General features: G+C 33.8%; 3 protein-coding genes across 6 annotated transcripts; 1 reads left to right on the forward strand and 2 right to left on the reverse strand.

Moving 5' to 3' along the window:
- Window positions 1–1,012: 1,012 nt before the first annotated feature.
- On the forward strand, window positions 1,013–7,087 carry LOC110700018 (NADH--cytochrome b5 reductase 1-like). The gene is made up of 9 exons (XM_021877504.1): window positions 1,013–1,655; window positions 1,770–1,911; window positions 2,342–2,432; window positions 2,554–2,631; window positions 2,786–2,866; window positions 2,985–3,074; window positions 5,432–5,497; window positions 6,461–6,547; window positions 6,673–7,087. The coding sequence occupies exons 1-9, from the start codon at window positions 1,547–1,549 to the stop codon at window positions 6,763–6,765; spliced, it is 837 nt and encodes a 278-aa protein (XP_021733196.1). The 5' UTR covers window positions 1,013–1,546; the 3' UTR covers window positions 6,766–7,087.
- Window positions 7,088–10,914: 3,827 nt separating this feature from the next.
- On the reverse strand, window positions 10,915–21,149 carry LOC110700020. 4 transcript variants are annotated; one of them, XM_021877509.1, is made up of 6 exons: window positions 20,980–21,149; window positions 14,171–14,418; window positions 13,959–14,082; window positions 13,497–13,574; window positions 12,493–12,789; window positions 11,069–11,582 (listed from the first exon to the last, which is right to left on the reverse strand). In XM_021877509.1, the coding sequence occupies exons 5-6, from the start codon at window positions 12,685–12,687 to the stop codon at window positions 11,121–11,123; spliced, it is 657 nt and encodes a 218-aa protein (XP_021733201.1). In that variant the 5' UTR covers window positions 12,688–12,789; window positions 13,497–13,574; window positions 13,959–14,082; window positions 14,171–14,418; window positions 20,980–21,149; the 3' UTR covers window positions 11,069–11,120. The 4 variants fall into 4 exon arrangements, with proteins under 4 accessions (XP_021733198.1, XP_021733201.1, XP_021733199.1 ...); XM_021877507.1 differs by lacking the exon at window positions 13,497–13,574; XM_021877508.1 differs by lacking the exons at window positions 13,497–13,574; window positions 13,959–14,082; window positions 14,171–14,418 and adding exons at window positions 12,195–12,313; window positions 17,875–18,246 and having other exon boundaries at window positions 12,493–12,743.
- On the reverse strand, window positions 14,479–17,530 carry LOC110700019. The gene is made up of 4 exons (XM_021877505.1): window positions 16,001–17,530; window positions 15,591–15,902; window positions 15,422–15,521; window positions 14,479–15,329 (listed from the first exon to the last, which is right to left on the reverse strand). The coding sequence occupies exons 1-4, from the start codon at window positions 16,597–16,599 to the stop codon at window positions 14,661–14,663; spliced, it is 1,680 nt and encodes a 559-aa protein (XP_021733197.1). The 5' UTR covers window positions 16,600–17,530; the 3' UTR covers window positions 14,479–14,660.
- Window positions 21,150–21,277: the final 128 nt, after the last annotated feature.

The raw sequence follows: 21,277 nt of genomic DNA on the forward strand, positions 1-21,277 counted from the left end.
CAATAGTTATATGTACCTTTTACATATATAAATAAACAAATGTAATCTCTGGTGGTACTAATTGTGGATTCACTTTTGCACTTTGTATATTAAAACTTATTATACACATGTTTGATTAATTGACTGAAAGTATTTTGTATGATTGTATCTTATAAAGCACAAATAAGATAAATTGTAAGGGCATTAGAGTAGCTGAATCTCGAATTTCCCTTTCCGTAGCTAAACCAAGGAACAACCTGTAATTAGGATAAAATTAAAGCTACATCATGTGCAAGTTTATTACCCCCTACAATCTCACCCCTGCTAACTCTGATCACCGCACCAAAGCAGCATTGTTGAATATGAAGTTGTAGCAGCCCCATTATTCATGGCTAATTTTGATGGATTAAAATGATGATTTAATATTTAATTAATTAGAATAAAACAAAATAATAATATGATGGGATAATACATCTATAATACTCCACCATTTAATTCAATATTACGTCCACTAATTTCATATTCAAACCAATCAAATTCTTCTCTCATGCATTAAAACAACATACAAAGGGCCACGAATTTCTGTATCAAGGCCGGAAATGATGTACTCATATATTGATACATGATTTATTTCAGGTGTATAGTATAAGGTATAACACAATAAAATACAATCAAACAAACCCTTAACCCTACCTTATTCAATTTCAGCGTAAACCCGGAGTTTTATTAAACATCGAATTTCCCAATTGAAGTTTGGATATTCAGCTCACCTCACCTCATGTAATTGCTAACCTCTTTCAATAATGGAGTATACATCATTTTTCCCCAAATCATACCCCACTCTCACTCTCTCTCCCAATTTTCCAGTACTAAATAGCAATCCCTAATGACAACAAAATGAGCCCTAAGTAATTACTGTACTTGCCTCTTTCAATAATTGAGTATACAAATGCCCAAAAGCTTCGCCCTTTCAACAATTGAGACGCGCCTTTCACGAGAATTCAACTCCGGCCGAAAGATCTTGTCTTGCAATAACCCAATTTCACAGGGAAAACCCAGAAAAATTGTCATTCAAGAGGAGCTCAGAAATGGGGAGAGAGAAAGTGAGATGAAGCGTTCTTTTTGGGTAATGAGATAGAAAGTCAAGAGACAGTAAATCCCAATGAGACAAAAGGACAATAACGGAGTACTGACAATTTTCAAATTACATATTAATTGACACTTTTAACCCTGCGAGACATTACCAAATGTCTCACAACCCTCCGTTTGGAACGCCTCTGAAAGAACTTAGCATTCTCGCTCGCGAGGCTCGTGGTAGGTAAGACTGGACTGGAGTAGTAGTGGTGGGAGAGAATGAGATCTAAGTATCTAACCCCCCATAACTCTCCCAAACACATTGTTTCAATCATACATAGTTGACATCCCCATTATCAGCTCACCTAATTTCGCCCATAGTATCATTAATCATACCTAACACCATTCTTTCCCTTCAAAAATTAAAACCTCTTTTCCATTTTTTTTGTGTAACAAAACATCCCCTTCCAAAAAAATAGAAAATTAAAAAACAATGGATTTCTTGGAATCTCCTGAGATGAAAATCGTAGCCATTGGTGTGACAGTTGTTGTTGTTGCCGCTTCAGCTTCTTGCTTATTCTCTACGAAGAAGAAATCTAGAGGTGGGTATTTCATTTTGATTAGATTCTTTGTAATTTGAGTGTTTTTTTTATTTTTTATTTTATTTTTTTATTTCATAAAAAATGATCAAATTTGATTGATTTTGTTCATTGTAGTTTGCTTGGATCCTGAGAATTTCAAGGAATTTAAGCTTGTGAAACGCACCCAAATCAGTCATAATGTGGCTAAATTTACATTTGCGCTTCCTTCTCCAACTTCTGTCTTGGGTCTTCCCATTGGTCAACACATCAGTTGCAGGTATTAAACTTTATACATTGTGCTTTTTAGTGGGATTTTTATGAATTGTATTTTTGGTGAATTTCAGAAGATTTTTTTGATAATTTAAACAAATATTTAGAATTTTATTGGGTTGATTCATTTGTGATGGGTTTGACTTTCAATCTTTGGTACTATTATGATTATTTTTGGTGGGGTTGTAATTATTTGTATTCTTTTGATGAAACTCAGAAGATATTGCTGATATTTTGATGGTAAGATTATATTTTTATACTAGGTTGATTTATTTATGGTTAGTTTGATTATCAGTGTTTGGAAAATTAAGGAATTTATTATAGGAACGTTATTAATGTATGATTATGATCTGCTTGTGCTAACATTATTTATTATGATTATGAATTTAGTGCTAGTAATTAAAATAATAATTTGTTTTCCAATGTGTTGATATTAGGGGAAAGGATAGTCAAGGAGAGGAGGTCATTAAACCATACACTCCAACTACATTAGACTCTGATGTTGGGCGCTTTGAGTTAGTCATCAAGGCAAGTCTGAATTTTTTTTGAGTTGGTTTCACTCCCCAATTTCAGTACTTTGTTATATGATATTACCGCTTTGTTCTTGCAATCATGGAGTTGATGTCGCATTTGGTTTTATTCTAATTAGATGTATCCTCAAGGAAGAATGTCACACCATTTTCGGGAGATGCGTGTTGGTGATTATCTTGCTGTAAAGGGACCTAAGGTATGTTCTTTATTTTCCATGACGGGATTTGTTTGACTCTTATTCTGTCTGTCATTTTACGTAGAGTGCCTGTTGGGATATGTTATGAGTTTACCATTGAATGCAATATCATCAGGACTCTTAACTTCATAATTCTTTTTCATCGAGTTTATAGGGGCGCTTCAGATACCAGCCTGGTGAAGTGGCAGCTTTTGGGATGCTTGCTGGAGGTTCTGGCATCACTCCAATGTTTCAAGTAATTATTTATACTCACCTTTTTTAAATTACTTGTTCTTCAGTCTTCGTTGTTTATATGGAATATTTATATGTTTTGACAACAATCACATTGATTCCCTTCGTTATGTATGAACCAGGTAGCTAGAGCCATATTGGAGAACCCAAAAGACAAAACTAAAGTGCAGCTAATATATGCCAACGTGACTTATGAGGATATTCTTTTGAAGGTACTGATGTTACTTCCATATATACTAGTATATAAATTTAAATTATGTAAGCATTGTTGTGAAGCTAAATATTTTGCATTTTCTTTTCTTCCTAGTAATTTGTATGCTATCCCTTAACAGAGCAACTGCCCTGTTTTCTGTCAATTTGGCTTATCTTTTATTTTGTTGATTTTTTAATGCAATGTCAATGTGCTCAAGCCTTTTTTCTCACAAATTAACTTGATGTTTTGTATTTGTCAAAGTATTCTCTTTTCTTGTATGTACTTATGATATGTGGGGTTTCATCTGCCTATTATCTTATTTGTGGGTCATTATTGTTAGTTTTAACTAAGAATAATGTCTTTATGGATTTTTAGAAATAGATGGATTATATAGATCCATGAATGGTACACAATGTGCTAAAAGAATATATGAGAACGTTAGCTATCAACTTAGTTGCCTGAGGCTTTACAACTTTATCCGATCAATTCACTATGAGGTTTCAGGGAAGAGTAATCTGGATCTAGTGATCCAAAGTGTTGAAATACATATTCCCTAAAAAAATGGTGTGTTAGGATATATTAAGAACTGTACCACTTCTAGATATAGGCTAAACATTAGTAACTTAGGTAAATTTTGAATTAGAAATGCTCTTAAAAGGTAGAATCTGCTTGCAATTTCTCTCTGTACCATAAAAATCTAGATTTTAATTGGCTGCCTAGCTCCACAGCTTCAAGGAGAGGTAACTAAATTGAAGGGATATGCTTAAGAGTGAATAATAGAGAAAGAGAGAGGGAGAGCAAGGATTTCCAGCAGCTACTAGGGATAGAGGAATGCTTGGATAGGACAGGTTGCGTGGAGCTCTTTTATAGCCTTCTGATATGAAATGTGAAGAAAAATTTCAAAATCTTTAACATCCTTTTTGGCTGCTTCATCTATGATGACCAGAAAAGAGAATATAGGAGTCGAGAGACAGAGTTTTCATTGGCTATTTGTGCAGTATGATCAAATCTCAGGGGGATATAATGAAATTTTTGAAAATCAGAAGCAGTTTTGACCTTTTGAAATCCGTCTATGGCTTAAGAACTTAGTTATCAAACTTCTTGATTTGATCAACCATGCTTGGATATGGTCTTATGGACATTGTCTCTTAATAATGAACTTTTTTAACTCCGATTTTATCTCATATCGTTCCCTGTATTCTATATTTTTCTGTGAGCAGCTCTGGGAATATTTAAGGTGGATAAGAGATTAGTTTATCCTTGCCAACATCTATTGGAAGCAATAATAGCTTTTCAATTCTCTTTCCTTTCTTTAGATAACTATATACTTGTAAATAGTTTCTTGTGGAAGAGAAACATGCCATATCAGAGAGTTGACCAAGGACTCAAATTTGAACCTTTGCTGTTTTTGCATGGTGAAGGCTTAAAAATAATTGAAGAGCACAAATTTGAATTTCTTAATCCCCTTAAATTCTTGTATGAACTTGTTGTCCAAATATTGTAGTAGTATGGCAACTGATACTAAATTACAAAGGAGGGAAAAAAAAAATATACTTCCTCCGTTCTTTTTTTATCGCATCACTTACTACTTTAGGAAGTTTACTTATTATTGCATCATTTCCTTTTTAGGATAAAAAATATCTATGTTCACACTGCAAATGCCCAACATACCCTTACTTTTTCACACTTACTTTTTATTTTATGTTACATTACATGGACAATTTTGTATTTTTACGTTTCTCTCTCTTACTTTTTCCCACTACCAAATTTTGCCTCCAAAACCCCTATGATGCAATAAAAAAAAAAAACGGAGGAAGTATCTAATTTCCTCCTTTTCTTAACAGTTAACATAGTATTTGACATAAAATATCTGATTTTGAATTTTAATCTTCTTTTTTTTTTCTTTTTTTTTTTTTTATTATTATTATTATTATTATTATTATTATTATTATTATTATTTTTTTTTTTTTTTTAATCCTATATTTAGAAGTTGAATTCCAATTTAGTGTTGAATTTGTATTTTGTTTGACCACCTAGTCCCAGTAAGTCTGGACAGAGTCCTCTTATCCTTCATTGTCTCAATCCAAGTACTTCACTGCTCCTCTGATCTGTAGCTGTATTAAATATGCACACCTCGTCTGAGTGACATAGAAGCCAATTTAAGAAATTATAATTCTATTCCAGTCTACTGTTGTTACATGTACTTTCTAATTTCAACTATAATCTTTTGTACTGATAATATCAATGCATTAACTACTGTAAGACTTAATTATGGAAGTTTCTCTCTGTGATACTTGCCATACTTTGGTTGATATATAAGTACCATTGACATGAATTGATGTTGACAGCTCTTCTTTGAATTTTTGAATTGTTCAGGAGGAATTGGATGGGCTAGCGGAGAATTATCCTGACCGTTTTAGTATATACTATGTCCTTAATCAGGTTTGTAGCATCTCTAATTCTCATATTGTTTGAATTGGCGTTCTTCTATTATATTTCTATATTTTGGAGATTGAGGGATTGGAGGGGATATTAATTGTTATATGCATATCATCGTGCTCTAAATTTAAGTGTAGGTTATTTTCTCTTGTTTTACCTTCTCAAAAACTGCTGACCTGCCCTACCAATAAATTGCGCCATCTTATTCACTTGCTTCAGTCACCAAAAAAACCTTAATTGAATAATCATTCTATCTAGAGGTCACAAAATTGGGCTTGGATATGTTATGCTGCATTAGCCAAACATCTTTTATACAAGTCATAGAGTATAGCAGATTCCCATGAACCCATCCAAACATAATTTATATTCATGTATTTGCTAACGTTGTCTATGAAGTATAGTGGGTAAAACCTCTTAATTAATAAGTGCAAGGATGACAAACTATTTTCAGTATTTTTTTCATATACTGATTTTAAAATCCAAGAATGGATTAGGTATGATGAATACTTAAGGGGGGTTTATGAGATGTGAAAATAGCTTGAGGTTGCTCTGGTAATTGTAATGGCTCAACTTCATTTTGCCGAAATGGGAGGGGTGAGCTGCTTATCAAATTCCCATTTCCCTTTAACCGGGAAATCCCTACATACAAAAGAGGTAGTAGATTGGAAATTGTTGGTGCAACGTGCTGTTAATATTGCCAATTTTCTTGTTGATGAATACATTTATAGTGCAAATAATGTCTTCTTTTATCTTGTTTATATTTGGCCCTTAAACTTTATTTTTTTTTTTTACAAATGGAGCACTAATTATGTCTCCAAATGATATATATATACTCTGTACTATCTGTTGTATCCTCCTCTCCAGCAACATTTTCTGTTGTGTGCTATGAGCTATGTTTTGCAACTCCTCTCACCTAAATTAAATCATTTTGACTTTTGTTTTGGGATTACTGTTTCCTCTATACAGCCTCCTGAAGGATGGAAAGGCGGTGTTGGATTTGTAAGCAAGGAAATGATTCAAGAACACTGCCCTGCACCTTCATCAGATATACGGGTATGTTTGATAGCTTACTCCCTTCTGAACCTATAATCCTATATATTGCTGAATGACTGCAACTTTTGTACAAACTTTTATATCCATTTTATTCTTCCAATGAACCCAAATTACAAATTTTACAGATCTTGAGATGTGGCCCTCCGCCTATGAACAAAGCTATGGCTGCTCACCTGGAGGAACTGGGCTATTCTTCTGGCATGCAGTTTCAGTTCTGATCTCACTGATCCAGTAATATCGAGCTTCATATAAAACATGATATTGGGTTATACAGTGGCGTACTCTTTGATTCATTGGCTACCATGACTGGCTGCTGAACACCTTAAGTGGGATGTGATTTCTGCTGGTGTTTATGTTGATACCAGAAAATTTAAGATGCTTGTTCACATTGGTGTTAGGATGACATTCCTCCGAGAGTTTGACTCGTAAAGTTCCTGTTTAACTGTTTTGCTTGATTTACATTTAGATAATTGTTTTAACAAGGAATTAGCAAAAGGGTTATAAGTTTGCCTAATACAACAACACATGCATTTCATGATGTTTTAGGCCCTATTCTCTTCACCTTAAGGTGAAAATAATTTTAGTTTAGTTAAAATAATAATAGTTCGGCAAAAATAATTTTGGTAAGTAAAAGTAATTTTTTAATTATTACAAATCAGTAATTATAGTAGAGAATAATAATAATAATAATAATAATAATAATAATAATAATAATAATAATAATAATAATAAATAATAATAATAATAAATAAATACGCAGTAAGTTTAATCGGTGACAATAATTTCAGTTTAGTAAAACTAATTTTAGTTTAGCTAAAATAAGTAAAATTAGTATCACTTCAACAAATGTAAGTTGAAGAGAATAGGGCCTTAGTGGGCATTTTTCTTTCTTTCAATGTCCAATAATCCAACTATTAGTTGATTTGGCTGAAATTATTTTTACTATTATTAGCCTATTAGGGGTATTCATTAAGCTTTAGGCCAAATCTAATATATATGTATAAAGGGGAGTTTTTCCCCGAGTTTTTAGAGAGCCACGTAGGATTTATTTTTCTTAGCGTGCCATGTAGGATTATGAATTTAAGTTGTAGCCAATTAAATAAGAGATTATTAATTTATTTTACAATTAAAAAATTCAAATGCCATGTTAGCAAAATTGACGAACGAAATTTTAAAGTTTAAATTAATTAAACACAAAATATTATCTTTTAAGATTAGAAATTTTATCTAATATTTTAAAGCTAATATAATACGTAGTAACAAAAATCACGTAGATATGAAAAATATTTTTTTAAAAAAATACTAACAAACCGTGCATCGCACGGGTTTCATCTAGTTTAATTTGATCCAAAATGTAATTCAATTTTTTAATTTTCCAATTTGATCTGATCCTAATTTCTTTCTCAATCCAATCCAATCCAAATTTAAAGTCGGTTACTTGGATTTGATTTGAATTAAAAATACATTCAAAAGACACCTTAACCAGTGTCGGCTATGGGGTTGTGCAAAGAGACCCACAACATGGGGCCCCAAATTGGAGAGGGCCTCCAATTGAAAAATATTGGTACTTATATAAGAAATAATTAATGTCCCATATGTTATGTAAATGAAATCTGATAAGTTCGTAGTAGCTAGATACTGAAGTCATTTAACCTTGGGTTGTTAATCCCTAGTTCAAGCCTCAATTGCTGCTTTTTATATATTTTTTTAAAATTTCTGCCATTTTCTTTACTTTCTTTTTACTGCCTTTATTTTTCTTTAATTTTCTTTTTATAATTTATGTCTCTATTATTTTTTGTTTGTTCAGTCATTAGTCTAGGGAATTTGTTTATTCAGTCATTTGTCTCTATTATTTATGTCTCTATATATCTTTTGTTTGCTACTTTTTTAACGTAATAAACAGACTAAAAACTTAACATTTTAGGTTAAATAATTTATAAACATATTTATTCAAAAAATTAATAAATATACAGAATTTCTCTCAAAAAAGAGGATATATTTGGTTTAAACTTGAAAATGGAATGCTATTATCAAATTCATAAACTTAACAATACAATTATTAGTTTTATGTGTTTTATCATTTAAAAAAAGAAAGCTAATAGCAATGAGTTTAAAACTATGGAGCATAATTTTATATTTAAAATTATATGTTTCGAAATCATCGGGGCCTAATTTAAAAATAGCACAGGCCCCTAAATTGGTTGAGATGACCCTGGCCTTAAGTGGGATGTGATTTTTGTGGGTTTAATCCTATTTTTCCATTCACATTAGAAATCATCTCTATTTGTAGAGAATGAAGGATATACATAAATGAGTGTACCTCCAAAGTTATACTTTTTCACCCAAAAGACATCATGTAACTTATTAATGATAAATATTATAATCAACTACTTATGTTTCTAAGAGCACCTTAACCATGAATGAAGTGAATTGTTTGAGTTATTATTTACATAAATAATATTAAAAAAAAAATCAAATGTTGGTGAACAATGCGGTGAACAACAATGAACCGTATGGAAAAGCAAACCATCTGTGAGAAATTGTTTGTTTGACAAAGCATTAAAAAAATAGAGAATTAGTGACGCTAATAGCATTCAGAGCGCGCCACGTGTCGCCATACATGTCGTTGGATCTGCAACGGTTATTAACGTTATAATTTTTGTAACGTTAATAATTTTGACATATTATTTTAAAAAAAAATTACCCACGGTCAAAATTTTTCATTCTCTATAAATATAAAAACCCATATTGATATAGTTTCGACAACCTCAAAACTTACCTTTTTAAAAATCTTATTCTTAAAAAAAAAACAATAGTTTGTATTTTAATTTAATTTCTTCCACAAAACTAGCCAAAAAAATACAAATTATGAATCCAAACATTCCTAATTATGCTTTTAATAATCCAAAACCTCAAACAAATTAAAGCGCAAATCCAAAAAGAATCCACAACAAAATTCACCCAATTATCCTATGCATCAAGAAAAAATTGGGTTCAAACTCCCCCTAATCACCCACAAAATTCTCAACAAGTAATCCCTCAAAGTTTCACCTTAAATTTTGAGGGAAATTATCTAAATTACCTACCAAGCTTCCATAGGAATTTATATGTACTAAAAGCGGAATTTCGTGAATCATATTCATAAGCAACTAAAACAAGATCGCATACATAACGCACAAGACACATAATCATACCTTTGAAGCGTGAATTCCATGAAGCTATTCGATCGGTAAATCAGGGTAAGAATAGAGCCCCAAGTGTTGCTCCTCTACTTAATCCACGGGATTCGAATGAGCCGTCCAACAATACTGGATTGGTCGAGTGGAGGGGAAAACCACGATCACCACCTTTATCGGACAACCGACTACCGCACGAACCACCACCACCATGAGACATCATTGGGGCCGAGGAGGAAGAGGAGAGAGCTGTGTGTGTGTGAGAGGGTTGGTTTCGTGTTTTCTAATTAGGGTTTGATCCAACTGATCATGAATTGTTATGTTCAAACCCTAGGCACCTAGTCTATATATAATCCCATTATAACCATTATATATAGACTAGGTTACGAAGCCCAAAATCCTCCAAACCTACTCCTATGGTCAGGCACCTAGAGTGATGAGCCCCATTATGAGCCTCGTCCTTTAATGCTCGGTCTAGGCCCTTTGTGTGGCCTTATAAGATCTGTCCAATTTGACTTTGGCCTATTTTACTAGCCCAAAGATCGTTAGTACCTCTAGCTATGACACTACAAGAAAAAGGGTAATTAGCGACGGCCAAAGTAGTCGCAAATCCGTTGCAAAAATGGATTTGCGACGGATTTGCAACTACTTTGGTTCGTTGCCAAAGACCTCGTCGCAAATCCATTTTTGCGACTAATTTTTGAACAGTCGCAAATTTAGCGACAGATTTGCAACGCCTTTGCAACTACCATTTAGCGACTAACTTTCAAATTTTAGCAACTAAATTATTGTCCGTCGTAATATATTTGCGGCGGATTAGCAACTACAAAGATCAATGTTTTAAGACTATTTTTGCGACGAATTAGCGACTGCAAGACCAAATTTTTGCGACTACGAGACTAAACTTTTGCGACTACGGAGACTAGTTTTATTGTGACGGATTTGCGACTATTAAGACTAATGTTTTTTTGCGACGGATTAGCAACTACATACAAGACCAAATTTTTGCGACTACAAAACTAATTATTTGTGACAGATTAGCGACTATTGAGACTAATGATTTTGCAACTAACCAATTAGTCTCTAAATCAAATTTGCAGTCGCTAAATATTTGCGACTAACTATCAATATTTGAGACCATAATTAAGCGACGATCAATATTAATCACAAAACAAAAAAGGTACCCACGCATAAATTCAAATAACCAAAATGTTAATTTTATTCAAATATCCAAAATATCAATCAATTTTGTATCAATGTATTAAAAAACAAAATTTAACTCATATGACTAATTGTTCCAAAACTCACCTACCATATAAAAAAAGCTACTTCAAACAAGAATTGATGAGAATTTAAAAGACCAGTTGTTCATAAAATTACCACCAAGAAAATAAAAATCACTTAGTTGTATCACGAGAGCGGGTGACTGCAGGCGTAGGAGGCTTATAAGGACGGTAAACTTGTTTTACAAGTGATGCCATTTCCTGCAATGTTTTTTGCATAGCTAATTTTTCCTTCTTCCATGTAGCTTTTTCGATCTCATGATTTTCGACGAATTCCTCAGCACATTTTAAGCTCTCTGCCGCTATTTTTTGGCTTTCTTCTACCTTGTTATGGTTTTCTTCCGCCATCTTCTTTAGTTCTTCAACTTGAGAACTTAATTGAGAAATCATGGAAGGAGTGGAAGATGATGCAGTAGATTGAGAAGTAGGATCACTCTTGTAATACATATGTGAAGCACTCCCTAAACTGTAGACTTTTCCTTTCTTTTGCCCACCTACAACCTCCAAGTAGACTTTGTCGGGGTTTATCTCAATTCCTTTGTTCTTATATTCCTCAAGTTTTTCCATATATTCTCCCTGCATTAAGATATGTATTAGTAACTATGATCTCAAATGTTAAAACTTAAATAAACTAAATACATTTTAAAAAAAAAAACAACTATAATAAAAATACAAGCAATGACTCGGGACATCGTCCGGGATAAAAACTTATTTGGACTTCTAAAACACAATTTAATTTAATTGTTATCTTATAGTCTTTCATTTTGGACATCAGATCAGTACATAGCAGTAAAAACTTGCCTTTAGATACCATCTGATTTATTTAGATACCATCAGAGTTTGGTTACAAAGTGAAAAGTTAGGTGATGGTCTAAGCAAATGGTATTGATGGCGGTGAGGGTCCAAGCAGTTATTAGTAAAATAATTTATGTAAGCAGTTATTATTAAAAATTTCGACAGAGTCTCCTTTGTAAATTGAAGGATTCCCTCCTATAGGGTATGACTTCAAAATAAACCTGTTTCAATTCACATTATGCCATACCACATTAATCATATGATTAATGCCGGCAAATCATTCTCATCCTCCAACTCAATCACACAAACAAATAAACAATCCATTATATCTCCAAACATTAACTACCATATATCTTTTTGTAATCTTAGAAAAATATAGAAGTATACTCATACCATGACTTTTTTTGAGACTTGTCACCCATCAATTCAACTTCATCATTTCCCACCCAAACAGAATGAGTGCTCTCATAGACTTCAGTAGCAGTTGGTAAAATTCCATCCTTTTTCTTTGCCTTGTATTAGAAGAAGTTGTTAGCACTTAAATAAAACAACAAAAAATAGGGGGACATAGACTACAGAGCAATTGTAATAAAGACCAGTTATAGTCATCTATATTAGTGGCTAAAAAGTTTCTACTTGCTTCAATCTTATATTAAAAATCATAAGTTTGCTGCTAAAATCATACACTTACCATTTTTTTAACCACTTGAGGAGTAGATATGCTACCTTGGCGATGACCAGGGTCAAACTTCTCTAATGTTTGGCCAGATAACCGATTATCTCTTGCTTGGTTAGAACGTTTCACAAAATCAGGATGCTTACGCTTATTTATGAATTCAGCTCGAACAGTGTCTGTCATGAAACTAACTTGCTTATGGAGAGCCATTTTGAAAACTTGGTTCAATGTACCCCTAAGTCGGTCCCCAGCTTTTTTGTCAAATTCTCTCCTAGCCTTAGCATCGAACTCAAGTCTCCAAGTATATGTACGCTGCACATAATTAACAAGTAAAGTAAATTATTTTAACTCAAAATAGCATATTATACATTAATAATTTTATTTCTGATTTATTTAACATAAAGCAGCCCAACTTCAGATTGTTGTCTCTAACTTCAGACTGTTTTATCTAGGCATGCAGTAAATATGGCCAGCAGTACCAAGTGAAATATAAATCAGAGTATAAATCAGATACAATTGTGCCATCACTCCAAAAGGGCAACAGAGTATATGCATTAATTTAATAGTTGTCTGCTACCTATATGGTCAGCCATTGGGTGATATATCTGTCATCCCTTAAGCATCCAAACACTAGCTAACATGTAGAGCCTTCTTGAAGATCAAACAAGATTCTGGCATACTAGCATTGTAGCCTCTATTGTGAAGTTTGTAAACTTTCTCTAAATGTCGATTTTACAGGTTATTTTTTGGCATATACATCATACTATTTTTAGCTCATAACTAGTGTGTGGCCCGAAATATGCCTCGGGTTGCTATTCATCCGCTAGCTAGGTAAATATATTGAAACGGTTTTAATGTCATTTAACTCTTAACATTCATATTGTACAAGGTAACAGAAATAACACTGTCTTGAATGTCTACCACTCACTCACTGGCCAGCAAGCTAAGGTCCATCTAGGGTGAATTTGCATAAGTAGATCTTTTAATAGAAAAAAGAGCAATAACCACCAACTCATTACCTGCTGCTACTACTGCTGGGGTTTTACGCATCAATGTTGATGCTGCTGTAAAGGAGGGATGGGGAGTGGGTCTTGGGGCTGTGATCAGAGATGACCAGGGCAAAATTAGTTTTCAACATAAATGCAATCCATTAGTTTTCCTTTAGTTGGGAGCTCAAGGGAGCTACTTTAAAGGTCAAACATAGAACAATAAATCATGATCATCAATCATCAAGAGTAACTCACTTCATCTAGATCAAGCAGAACTTGTCAATTGGCATTTAGTCTGACTGATTGGTTCCTAATACCAGTGCAGGAGTTAAAAATGGCTAAATCTACTCTACCCTAATATGAAATGCTTTCCACATAGAATAGGCCATGCTTTCCACAAAGAATAAGAGACTCAAAGCTAATATTGAAACATGCAACTTCACTAGTTTAAGAGCAATGAATACAAGAGAAAATCTTAAATTCTAAACATACCTTAAACTCAGTGAACCAACGATCCCTAACCATAAGTGGAACCTCAGTAAAATTCATGTATGGGTGGTTGTAGTGTGCCTTCCAAGATTTTGTGACATTACCACTAACGGTATGGTCATCAAACCTGATGCAAGAAAGATTAAGCACAGGCATAAAAAATGATAATAAGCTACTAAGACAACAAATATAATACATAGATGAATATAACTGACCATAGCCCATCTGGTGAGAGCTCAATCTTTCCTTGTTCCACTCCATTCAAATTTTGTGGTGCCACATCATTCTAACAGTAGCATCAGTATTAGAATTTACTTGTACCTGTTCATTAGAAGGTGGTGGTGTGGGTCGTGTGACTACAGGATTGTCTTGATCAACCGATTGATTATTGGCTCGGACACCGCCTTGATTACCTCCCCGACCAATTTTTGAATTTTTCATGAAGGATTTCATTTCCAAAGAACTGGAAAGATCATAAGCTCAAAAATTAATTTATACATAATAACCCATGATAAAAAAAAAATTTAAAAAAAGTAAGCTCACAAACATGATCAACAAATTTTAAAACATTTATCATATATCAAACAAATAAGATAAAACATATTGTCTATCAAACAAATAAGCCCATAACAAAGAAAACATATTGAAAACTACAAGCTTTGAAATTATTCTTCTTCTTCATCCTCATCATCATCATCATCCTCGTCATCGCAATAAGTATATCCTAACTCTCCACGATTCAGTATCATCCCATTCATCTTCTTCATGTTGTTCTTCCTCTTCACCATCTGAGGCGTCCTCCTCCATTTCATCCAGATCCTCGTACATAACACCATCATCATCATCTGAACAAAGGGTTGGTGTCTCAGCAATGTCTACTTGGAAAATTGACTCATTGATTGGGACATCCACAGTTGACCTAGCTTTAGTCTTAAAAACAGCCCACCATTGACTCTTATCTTTCTTTAAGCTTGGATAAGCTGTAAAATACACTTGATAAACCTGATGTGCTAGAACAAAAGGATCATATGCAGGGTATTTCTTAGAGTGGTTCACATCAACTAATCTATACTGCTCATGAATATTCATGACATTCACTGAATCCATCCAATTACATTTAAACAAGACGGTTTTGAAGACATTTATGGTCCCCAAGTAGACCAGCTCAATGACTTCTTCTAAAATGCCAAAGTAATCAATTTCCTCCTCACTTATTACACCCACACCATAATTCATAGTTGCCTTGTGCTTTCCATAATCAAAAGTGTGAAACTTAAAGCCATTGATGTCAAATTGCCTCCATGTTTTGACTTGTCTAGACGGACCCATGGCAAGTGCTCGAATCACTTCATCAGTCTCATTAGATTTGATAACCTAATTTCAAATTCAAGCCATTAATTAATAAAATATATAACCTTAGTCATATTTAGCGAATGATATATTGAAACTTGATTGTAAAAACTTACGAAATCCTGAAACCATTTGGAAAATTCATGTGAAAACTTGCTCCAAATATCATGAAGGTCAATACCAGGATATTTTTGCATCATCGACTCTTCAAACTTCCTATAAACCTTAAAACGTCAATTATCTAGCAAATTGCATAAAATAACTACCAATTATAGAAATTTGTACCTTTCATATTCTCCTAACACACCACAATTAGAAAGAACATAGTGGCGTGCATGCTTGACTTCTTTCGAATCTAAAAACCTTGTTTGAACACCTTTTCCACGACCTTTGCTAAATTGGAATAATTCTGGTATAGTTGAATCTAGATCATCATCATCAACAACATTGCGTCCTAGATCTCTAGATTTCGTATCAACATGAGGTTGAAAGTAATAAGAACAAAAGTTGGAAATCTCTTCTGCAAGATAAGCCTTGCAAATTGAGCCTTCAACTCGTGCCTTATTACCAATTTTCTTCTTCGGATGATTAAGAAATCTACAAAATAAGTTAAATTGACTCATTAACATGTAACATTATAAACCATATAGAAGAAACTTTAAAACAATGGAGTGGCTTGGGAAAATGTATATTACCTCTCAAATGGATACATCCATCTATATTGCACAGGACCACCCACTTTTACTTCATGTGGCAAATGAACAGGTAAATGCTCCATTGAATTGAAAAATGCAGGTGGGAATATTTTCTCCAACTTGCATAAGATTTCTGGAACGTTTTTTTCTAAACGAGTCACATCATCAACTTTAATAGTGTAAGAGCATACATCGCGAAAAAATTGGCTGATTTCAGTGACTGCTTTCCAAACATTATCCGGAAGTTCTCTCATTGCAACGGGAAACAACCTTTCCATGAACACATGACAATCATGGCTTTTCATTCCATGTATCTTACAGGCTTGCAAATCCACACATCTACCAAAATCAGAAGCATATCCATCTGGAAACTTAAGATCTTTTATCCATTCACACAACACTCTACGTTGTGCTTTATCAAGAGTGTATGGTGCTTTTGGGTAGATCAAGCTCCCATCATCAGATTCAATAGGCTCTAAGCTACTCCGCTTACAATATCGCTGAACATCTAGGCGAGCCTTATCTGTATCAACTGCGGTATCTTTCACATTCATTATTGTGTGGATGAGTTGATCAAAAAAATTCTTTTCAATGTGCATAACATCTAAATTATGTCGAATCAACAAATCTTTCCAATAAGGAAGCTCCCAAAAGATGCTTTTCTTATGCCACCCTATCTTAACCTTTTTTGATTTTGTCGAACGGATTTTTGGATCAATGGACTTTGGGATCTCCTTAACCTACTCCCATAGTTGATGGCCCGTCAATATTGGAGGAGGCAATCGAGTTTCTGCTCTTTTTTTGAAAAAAGCAGTGCGGTTTTTTCTATAAGGATATGTAGGAGGGAGAAATTGACGGTGACTATCAAACCATGATACTTTAGAGCCGTTGTCTAGCCAAAAAGATCTATGCTTGTCCATGCAGTATGGACAAGCCATCTTTCCCGATGTAGTCCAACCAGATAACATCCCAAACACAGGAAAGTCACTAACCGTCCATAAAAGGGCAGCTCATAACTTGAAATTTTGCTTTGTGGATACATCATATGTCATTGTACCTACTTCCCATAAAGATTTCAATTCGTCAATCAAGGGTTGCATGTACACATCCAAGTTCCCTTTTGGGTTTTTAGGACCCGGAATGAGCAAGGATAAAAACATAAACGGCTTCTTCATACATAACCATGGAGGCAAGTTATATGGGGTAACAATTACTGGCCAACAAGAATATTGCCTTCCAAATTTTCCATGTGCTGAGAAACCATCTGTGCATAGACCCAATCTAACATTACGGGGCTCACTTGCAAAATCCTTGTATGTGTTATCAAGATATTTCCATGCTTCACTATCACTTGGATGGGCGAGTGTTCCACTTACCCTAGGATTTTGTGAATGCCACTGCATTTCATGTGCAAGGTCTTTGGTCGCATAGAGCCTTTGCAACCTTGGCGCGATCGGGAAGTAGAATAACACTTTAGACGGCACACATTTTCCACGAGAAGTCTTCTTATAACGCCCCCCCCCCCCCCCCCCCCCCGCATTTTGAACACTTTTCAAGGTGAGCTTTATCCTTCCAAAATAACATGCATCCTTTAGGGCATGCATGTATCTTCTCATGAGGAAGTTCAAGGCCCTTTACCACCTTTTTAGTGTCATAGTACGTCTTGGACATTGAATTCTCTTCAGGAATTACTTCACTAATGAGTGATGAAATACTATCGACACATCTATGGGGCAAGTTGTATTCACACTTCAAGCTCGTAATCCTTGAAGCCATCTCTAAAACAGATAATCGACTTCCTTCATACAATGGTTTTTGTGCGGCTGCTAACATCTCAAAAAACTTCTTAACTTGAGGATTAGGTTCTTCTTCAACATTCCGAATATCTTCATGCATTGGATCACCATCAACTTGACCAAATGCATCAATAATCATGTCAACATACGGATCTGATGGCTCATCTGATGCTTTTAAAGAATCAAAATCCTCTCCATGACAAACCCATTCATAGTAGTCATTAAGAAATCCTTTTTTATACAAATGCTCTCTTACACTTTCAACATCTAAAAAAGGAACATTTTTACACTTTGAACAAGGGCATATGATCTTTGAAGATTCTTGAAAATCACGGTGTTGTTTAGCAAACTCAATAAACTCTCGCACGTCAATTGTGAACTCTTTTTTTAGTAGTCGACCTTCTAATCTCTCATACATCCATTTTCGATTCAATTTCTCCATGATCCTAACTGTTAAACGACATTGTTAATCATACACATATATGTAATATAGTCTTCTTATATATGTAATTTATTCTTATTATATACGTTACTTAGTTATTTAGGCAATTACTTAGAAGACAAAAGAAAGATAAGCAAGAAAAGGTGCAGCAGTTAAGTCATATAGTGTATACACAATCCTTTTTCTTTATTTTGGAAACAATGGAAAAAGAAGTGTTTAGTAGAGCAGCCACGTCATTGGTTGAAGTACAGATATCCACAGATTTCAAGCAACTTAGAGAAGACGATAGGTCATTTAATTAACACATATACAAGCAAATGACAGCAATGGTGGTAGTTTAGATTTGAATGTGGGCATCAGTCGTAATTACTAATCCACAATCAGGTTGATGATGCTTAAACAAATGTTTCCCTCATCGACAATCCCATGAAAATGGTAGGAGCTTCTCAATATCGATAGAACATATGGGAAAATGAGACTTTAGTAGTATTTATTACTAAACAAGTGGAATATCTGCAGGGCATGTGCATGGCATTGTCTTGTTCCAAGCAATGTACAAAATTATATATCACAGACCACACATTTAATTATAATCTTAATGCATATAAAATATCATATATACACCTTGGTTAAGGAGAAAAGAACTTCCTCAAATTTGACTTCATGCATCTGTTGATGCATAGACATTTATGCTTATGTTTACTTGCATTTCAATATTTCCCAACTGAGGGAGTTTTTTTTGTTATAGATGTTTTAAAAAACAGTTAACTCTCACAAGTCACAATCAATAATTGAGCATATACTTCTAAACATCTCATTAGATTTAACTATACATTACATCATAATTGAGTGATACTGGATATTCCACGCATACGCATACACATAGACCAAAGCAACTAAAAAAAACAATATTTAATTAAATTTATGATCATTCAGCAATAGTAAAAGTCACTCGGCTCTACCACCTATGCAAAATCAGTAGAAAGTCTGTACATACGTGAAGTAAATACAGTTTGTGGCAATTCTCAGCAGATAACTTCAACTAGTCTGAAATATGGAATGTTAACTTACTCTTAATAGCATAGGCAAGCTTAAGTTAAAATATACTGACATAAAATTGGTTTATCTGATATCCTGCAAGGCACGACATCCAACTTTTTAAGTTGATAATTTATTGATCATTTATTTTATTCAGGAATAGAAAGTTCGTTATATCATCACTAGTAGATCAAATTATCTGCTTTTTATTACCATTTACCAATAGCACCGCTAAACTTTAAATATCTAATCGAGAAATACTAATTCCTAATTCTAGTTAGTTAATTCGTATTATTTTCAAGAATAATTCTCGCATCTGTGATATTATCAGATTAAACCAATTTGCAATTCAATCAATAATTAGATTAATATCAATTCGCAATAGAAACCCAATTAAAATAAAAAAATCGGACAAAAAACTCAATTAACATACTGTTATTCTAGCCCCTAACTTGCTGCCCCACAACTCAATTAACTAACACCTTATTACAAGAGCGTAATAAGGAATAACTTGCTGCCCCACAACTCAAATTAGGAGCAAACTCAATTAACATACTGTTATTCTAGCCCCTAAGTTGCTGCCCCTAAGTTGCTCTGATTTTATTATGTTTTTTAGCCTAATTTGCATTGTGGTTTTCCTCATCTAATGGTATCCTCATCTAATGGCCAAGGTTGATGTCACATAGATGTTGGGAAATAAAACCGGATTTGACAATGACAACAATACACCTTATTCAACCCAGATAAGAAGATGAGGGTAGTGGGAAATGTGAGGATATCAAAATCAACATACGTAGTATGTAATTAACACTATTAAAAGTTTCTTAGTCAAGTTAACAGTGAATGACCAAGAAACTTGCATGCTTAATTACAAGTTCTTCACCCCTGACTCCCTGAGTCCTTACCCAAGTAGTTTGCACAACTCACAACAACTATATGTTCACTAAGAAACCTGAAGTTGAAATGCATAACTCCAGCACCAATTCGCTTTAATGATTTGCTAATATATTTAACTTCATAATAACTCCAAACACATTTCCAATCCAAAAGCAACTCCAATTCTCCAAATAAGTGATCCATGATTACACATTATATAGAGGTGAAGTGAATTCAGATCAAGCAGATACTCAGAAAACAGAATGAGTGAATGCATTTATGCATTCGATGCCGGGTCAAGGTAAATTTTTATATCCAATTAGAATAACTTGCTGCCCCACAACTCAAATTAGGAGCAAACTCAATTAACATACTGTTATTCTAGCAACCACCCACAACGGTTGCCATGACAACCAACCAGCAGCAAATTAGGCTCAAAAACATAATAAAATCAGAGCAAACAAGAATTCAATTATAACTAGCGAGCCTCAATACCCTCTAATGAACAGGAATTCAGAGCAAAACGAGAATTCAATTAACAACAAACCCCCCCCCCCTTCTTCATGAAATATACTTGTATATATTTTACAAATAATAATTAAAAAAAAGGGGTCGAAATAACTAGAAATGGGATTTTTACATTGAAAATCATTCGGGATTTTTGCATACTCAATCAATTTTGATTGATTTTTAATTAATTGACTTCAATTAGACCATGGAAACCAAATTAAAATCAATAATTGGACCCAAAAAAAAATCAATGATAACCCTAAAATTCATAGTCGACAAATTACAATAAGCGAAGGGTGGAAGGCATTTAAACTTACCTGGGAAGAGATGTGGTGGCGCAGCGGAGCTAAGGAAGGTGAAGAATGACGGTGAGGGGCTGAGGGTTGATTCTCTTTGAAAAACCCTTCTGCGTGTATCTTGAGTGATTAATTCTTTTTTTTTTCTTTTTTTTGTTTTGTTTCACGAGTTAAATGATTAAGGATTTTTTTTATTTATTTAGGAAGAGTATGATAGTTCTTGTTTTTGACGGTGAATAAGAGTATAAGACTGATTGATAATTCTTGTTTTTTTGCGGCAATAACCTTTTTTTTTTCCTTTTTTTTAGGAATAAGGGTT

This window comes from Chenopodium quinoa, unplaced genomic scaffold (assembly GCF_001683475.1).
Source record: "Chenopodium quinoa cultivar QQ74 unplaced genomic scaffold, ASM168347v1, whole genome shotgun sequence".
Classification (NCBI taxonomy): domain Eukaryota; kingdom Viridiplantae; phylum Streptophyta; class Magnoliopsida; order Caryophyllales; family Amaranthaceae; genus Chenopodium; species Chenopodium quinoa.

Bases quoted from the DNA above. Each gene is read 5' to 3' on its own strand.
- LOC110700019 (XM_021877505.1), bottom strand. From the start codon at position 16,599: ATGCACATTGAAAAGAATTTTTTTGATCAACTCATCCACACAATAATG. The intron at 15,903-16,000 runs GTAATATACATT...CTTATTTTGTAG, and splicing joins TGGATGTATCCATTTGAGAG to ATTTCTTAATCATCCGAAGA. The intron at 15,330-15,421 runs GTAAGTTTTTAC...ATTTGAAATTAG, and splicing joins CCAAATGGTTTCAGGATTTC to GTTATCAAATCTAATGAGAC.
- LOC110700020 (XM_021877506.1), bottom strand. From the start codon at position 18,238: ATGGAGAAATTGAATCGAAAATGGATGTATGAGAGATTAGAAGGTCGA. The intron at 12,744-17,874 runs TTGAAGAAGAAC...AGGCTAGGAGAG, and splicing joins GCATGAAGATATTCGGAATG to AATTTGACAAAAAAGCTGGG. The intron at 11,583-12,492 runs GTAAGTGTATGA...ATCTTAATGCAG, and splicing joins CTCAAGTGGTTAAAAAAATG to GGAGAATATATGGAAAAACT.
- LOC110700018 (XM_021877504.1), top strand. From the start codon at position 1,547: ATGGATTTCTTGGAATCTCCTGAGATGAAAATCGTAGCCATTGGTGTG. The intron at 2,867-2,984 runs GTAATTATTTAT...TGTATGAACCAG, and splicing joins GCATCACTCCAATGTTTCAA to GTAGCTAGAGCCATATTGGA. The intron at 3,075-5,431 runs GTACTGATGTTA...TGAATTGTTCAG, and splicing joins ATGAGGATATTCTTTTGAAG to GAGGAATTGGATGGGCTAGC.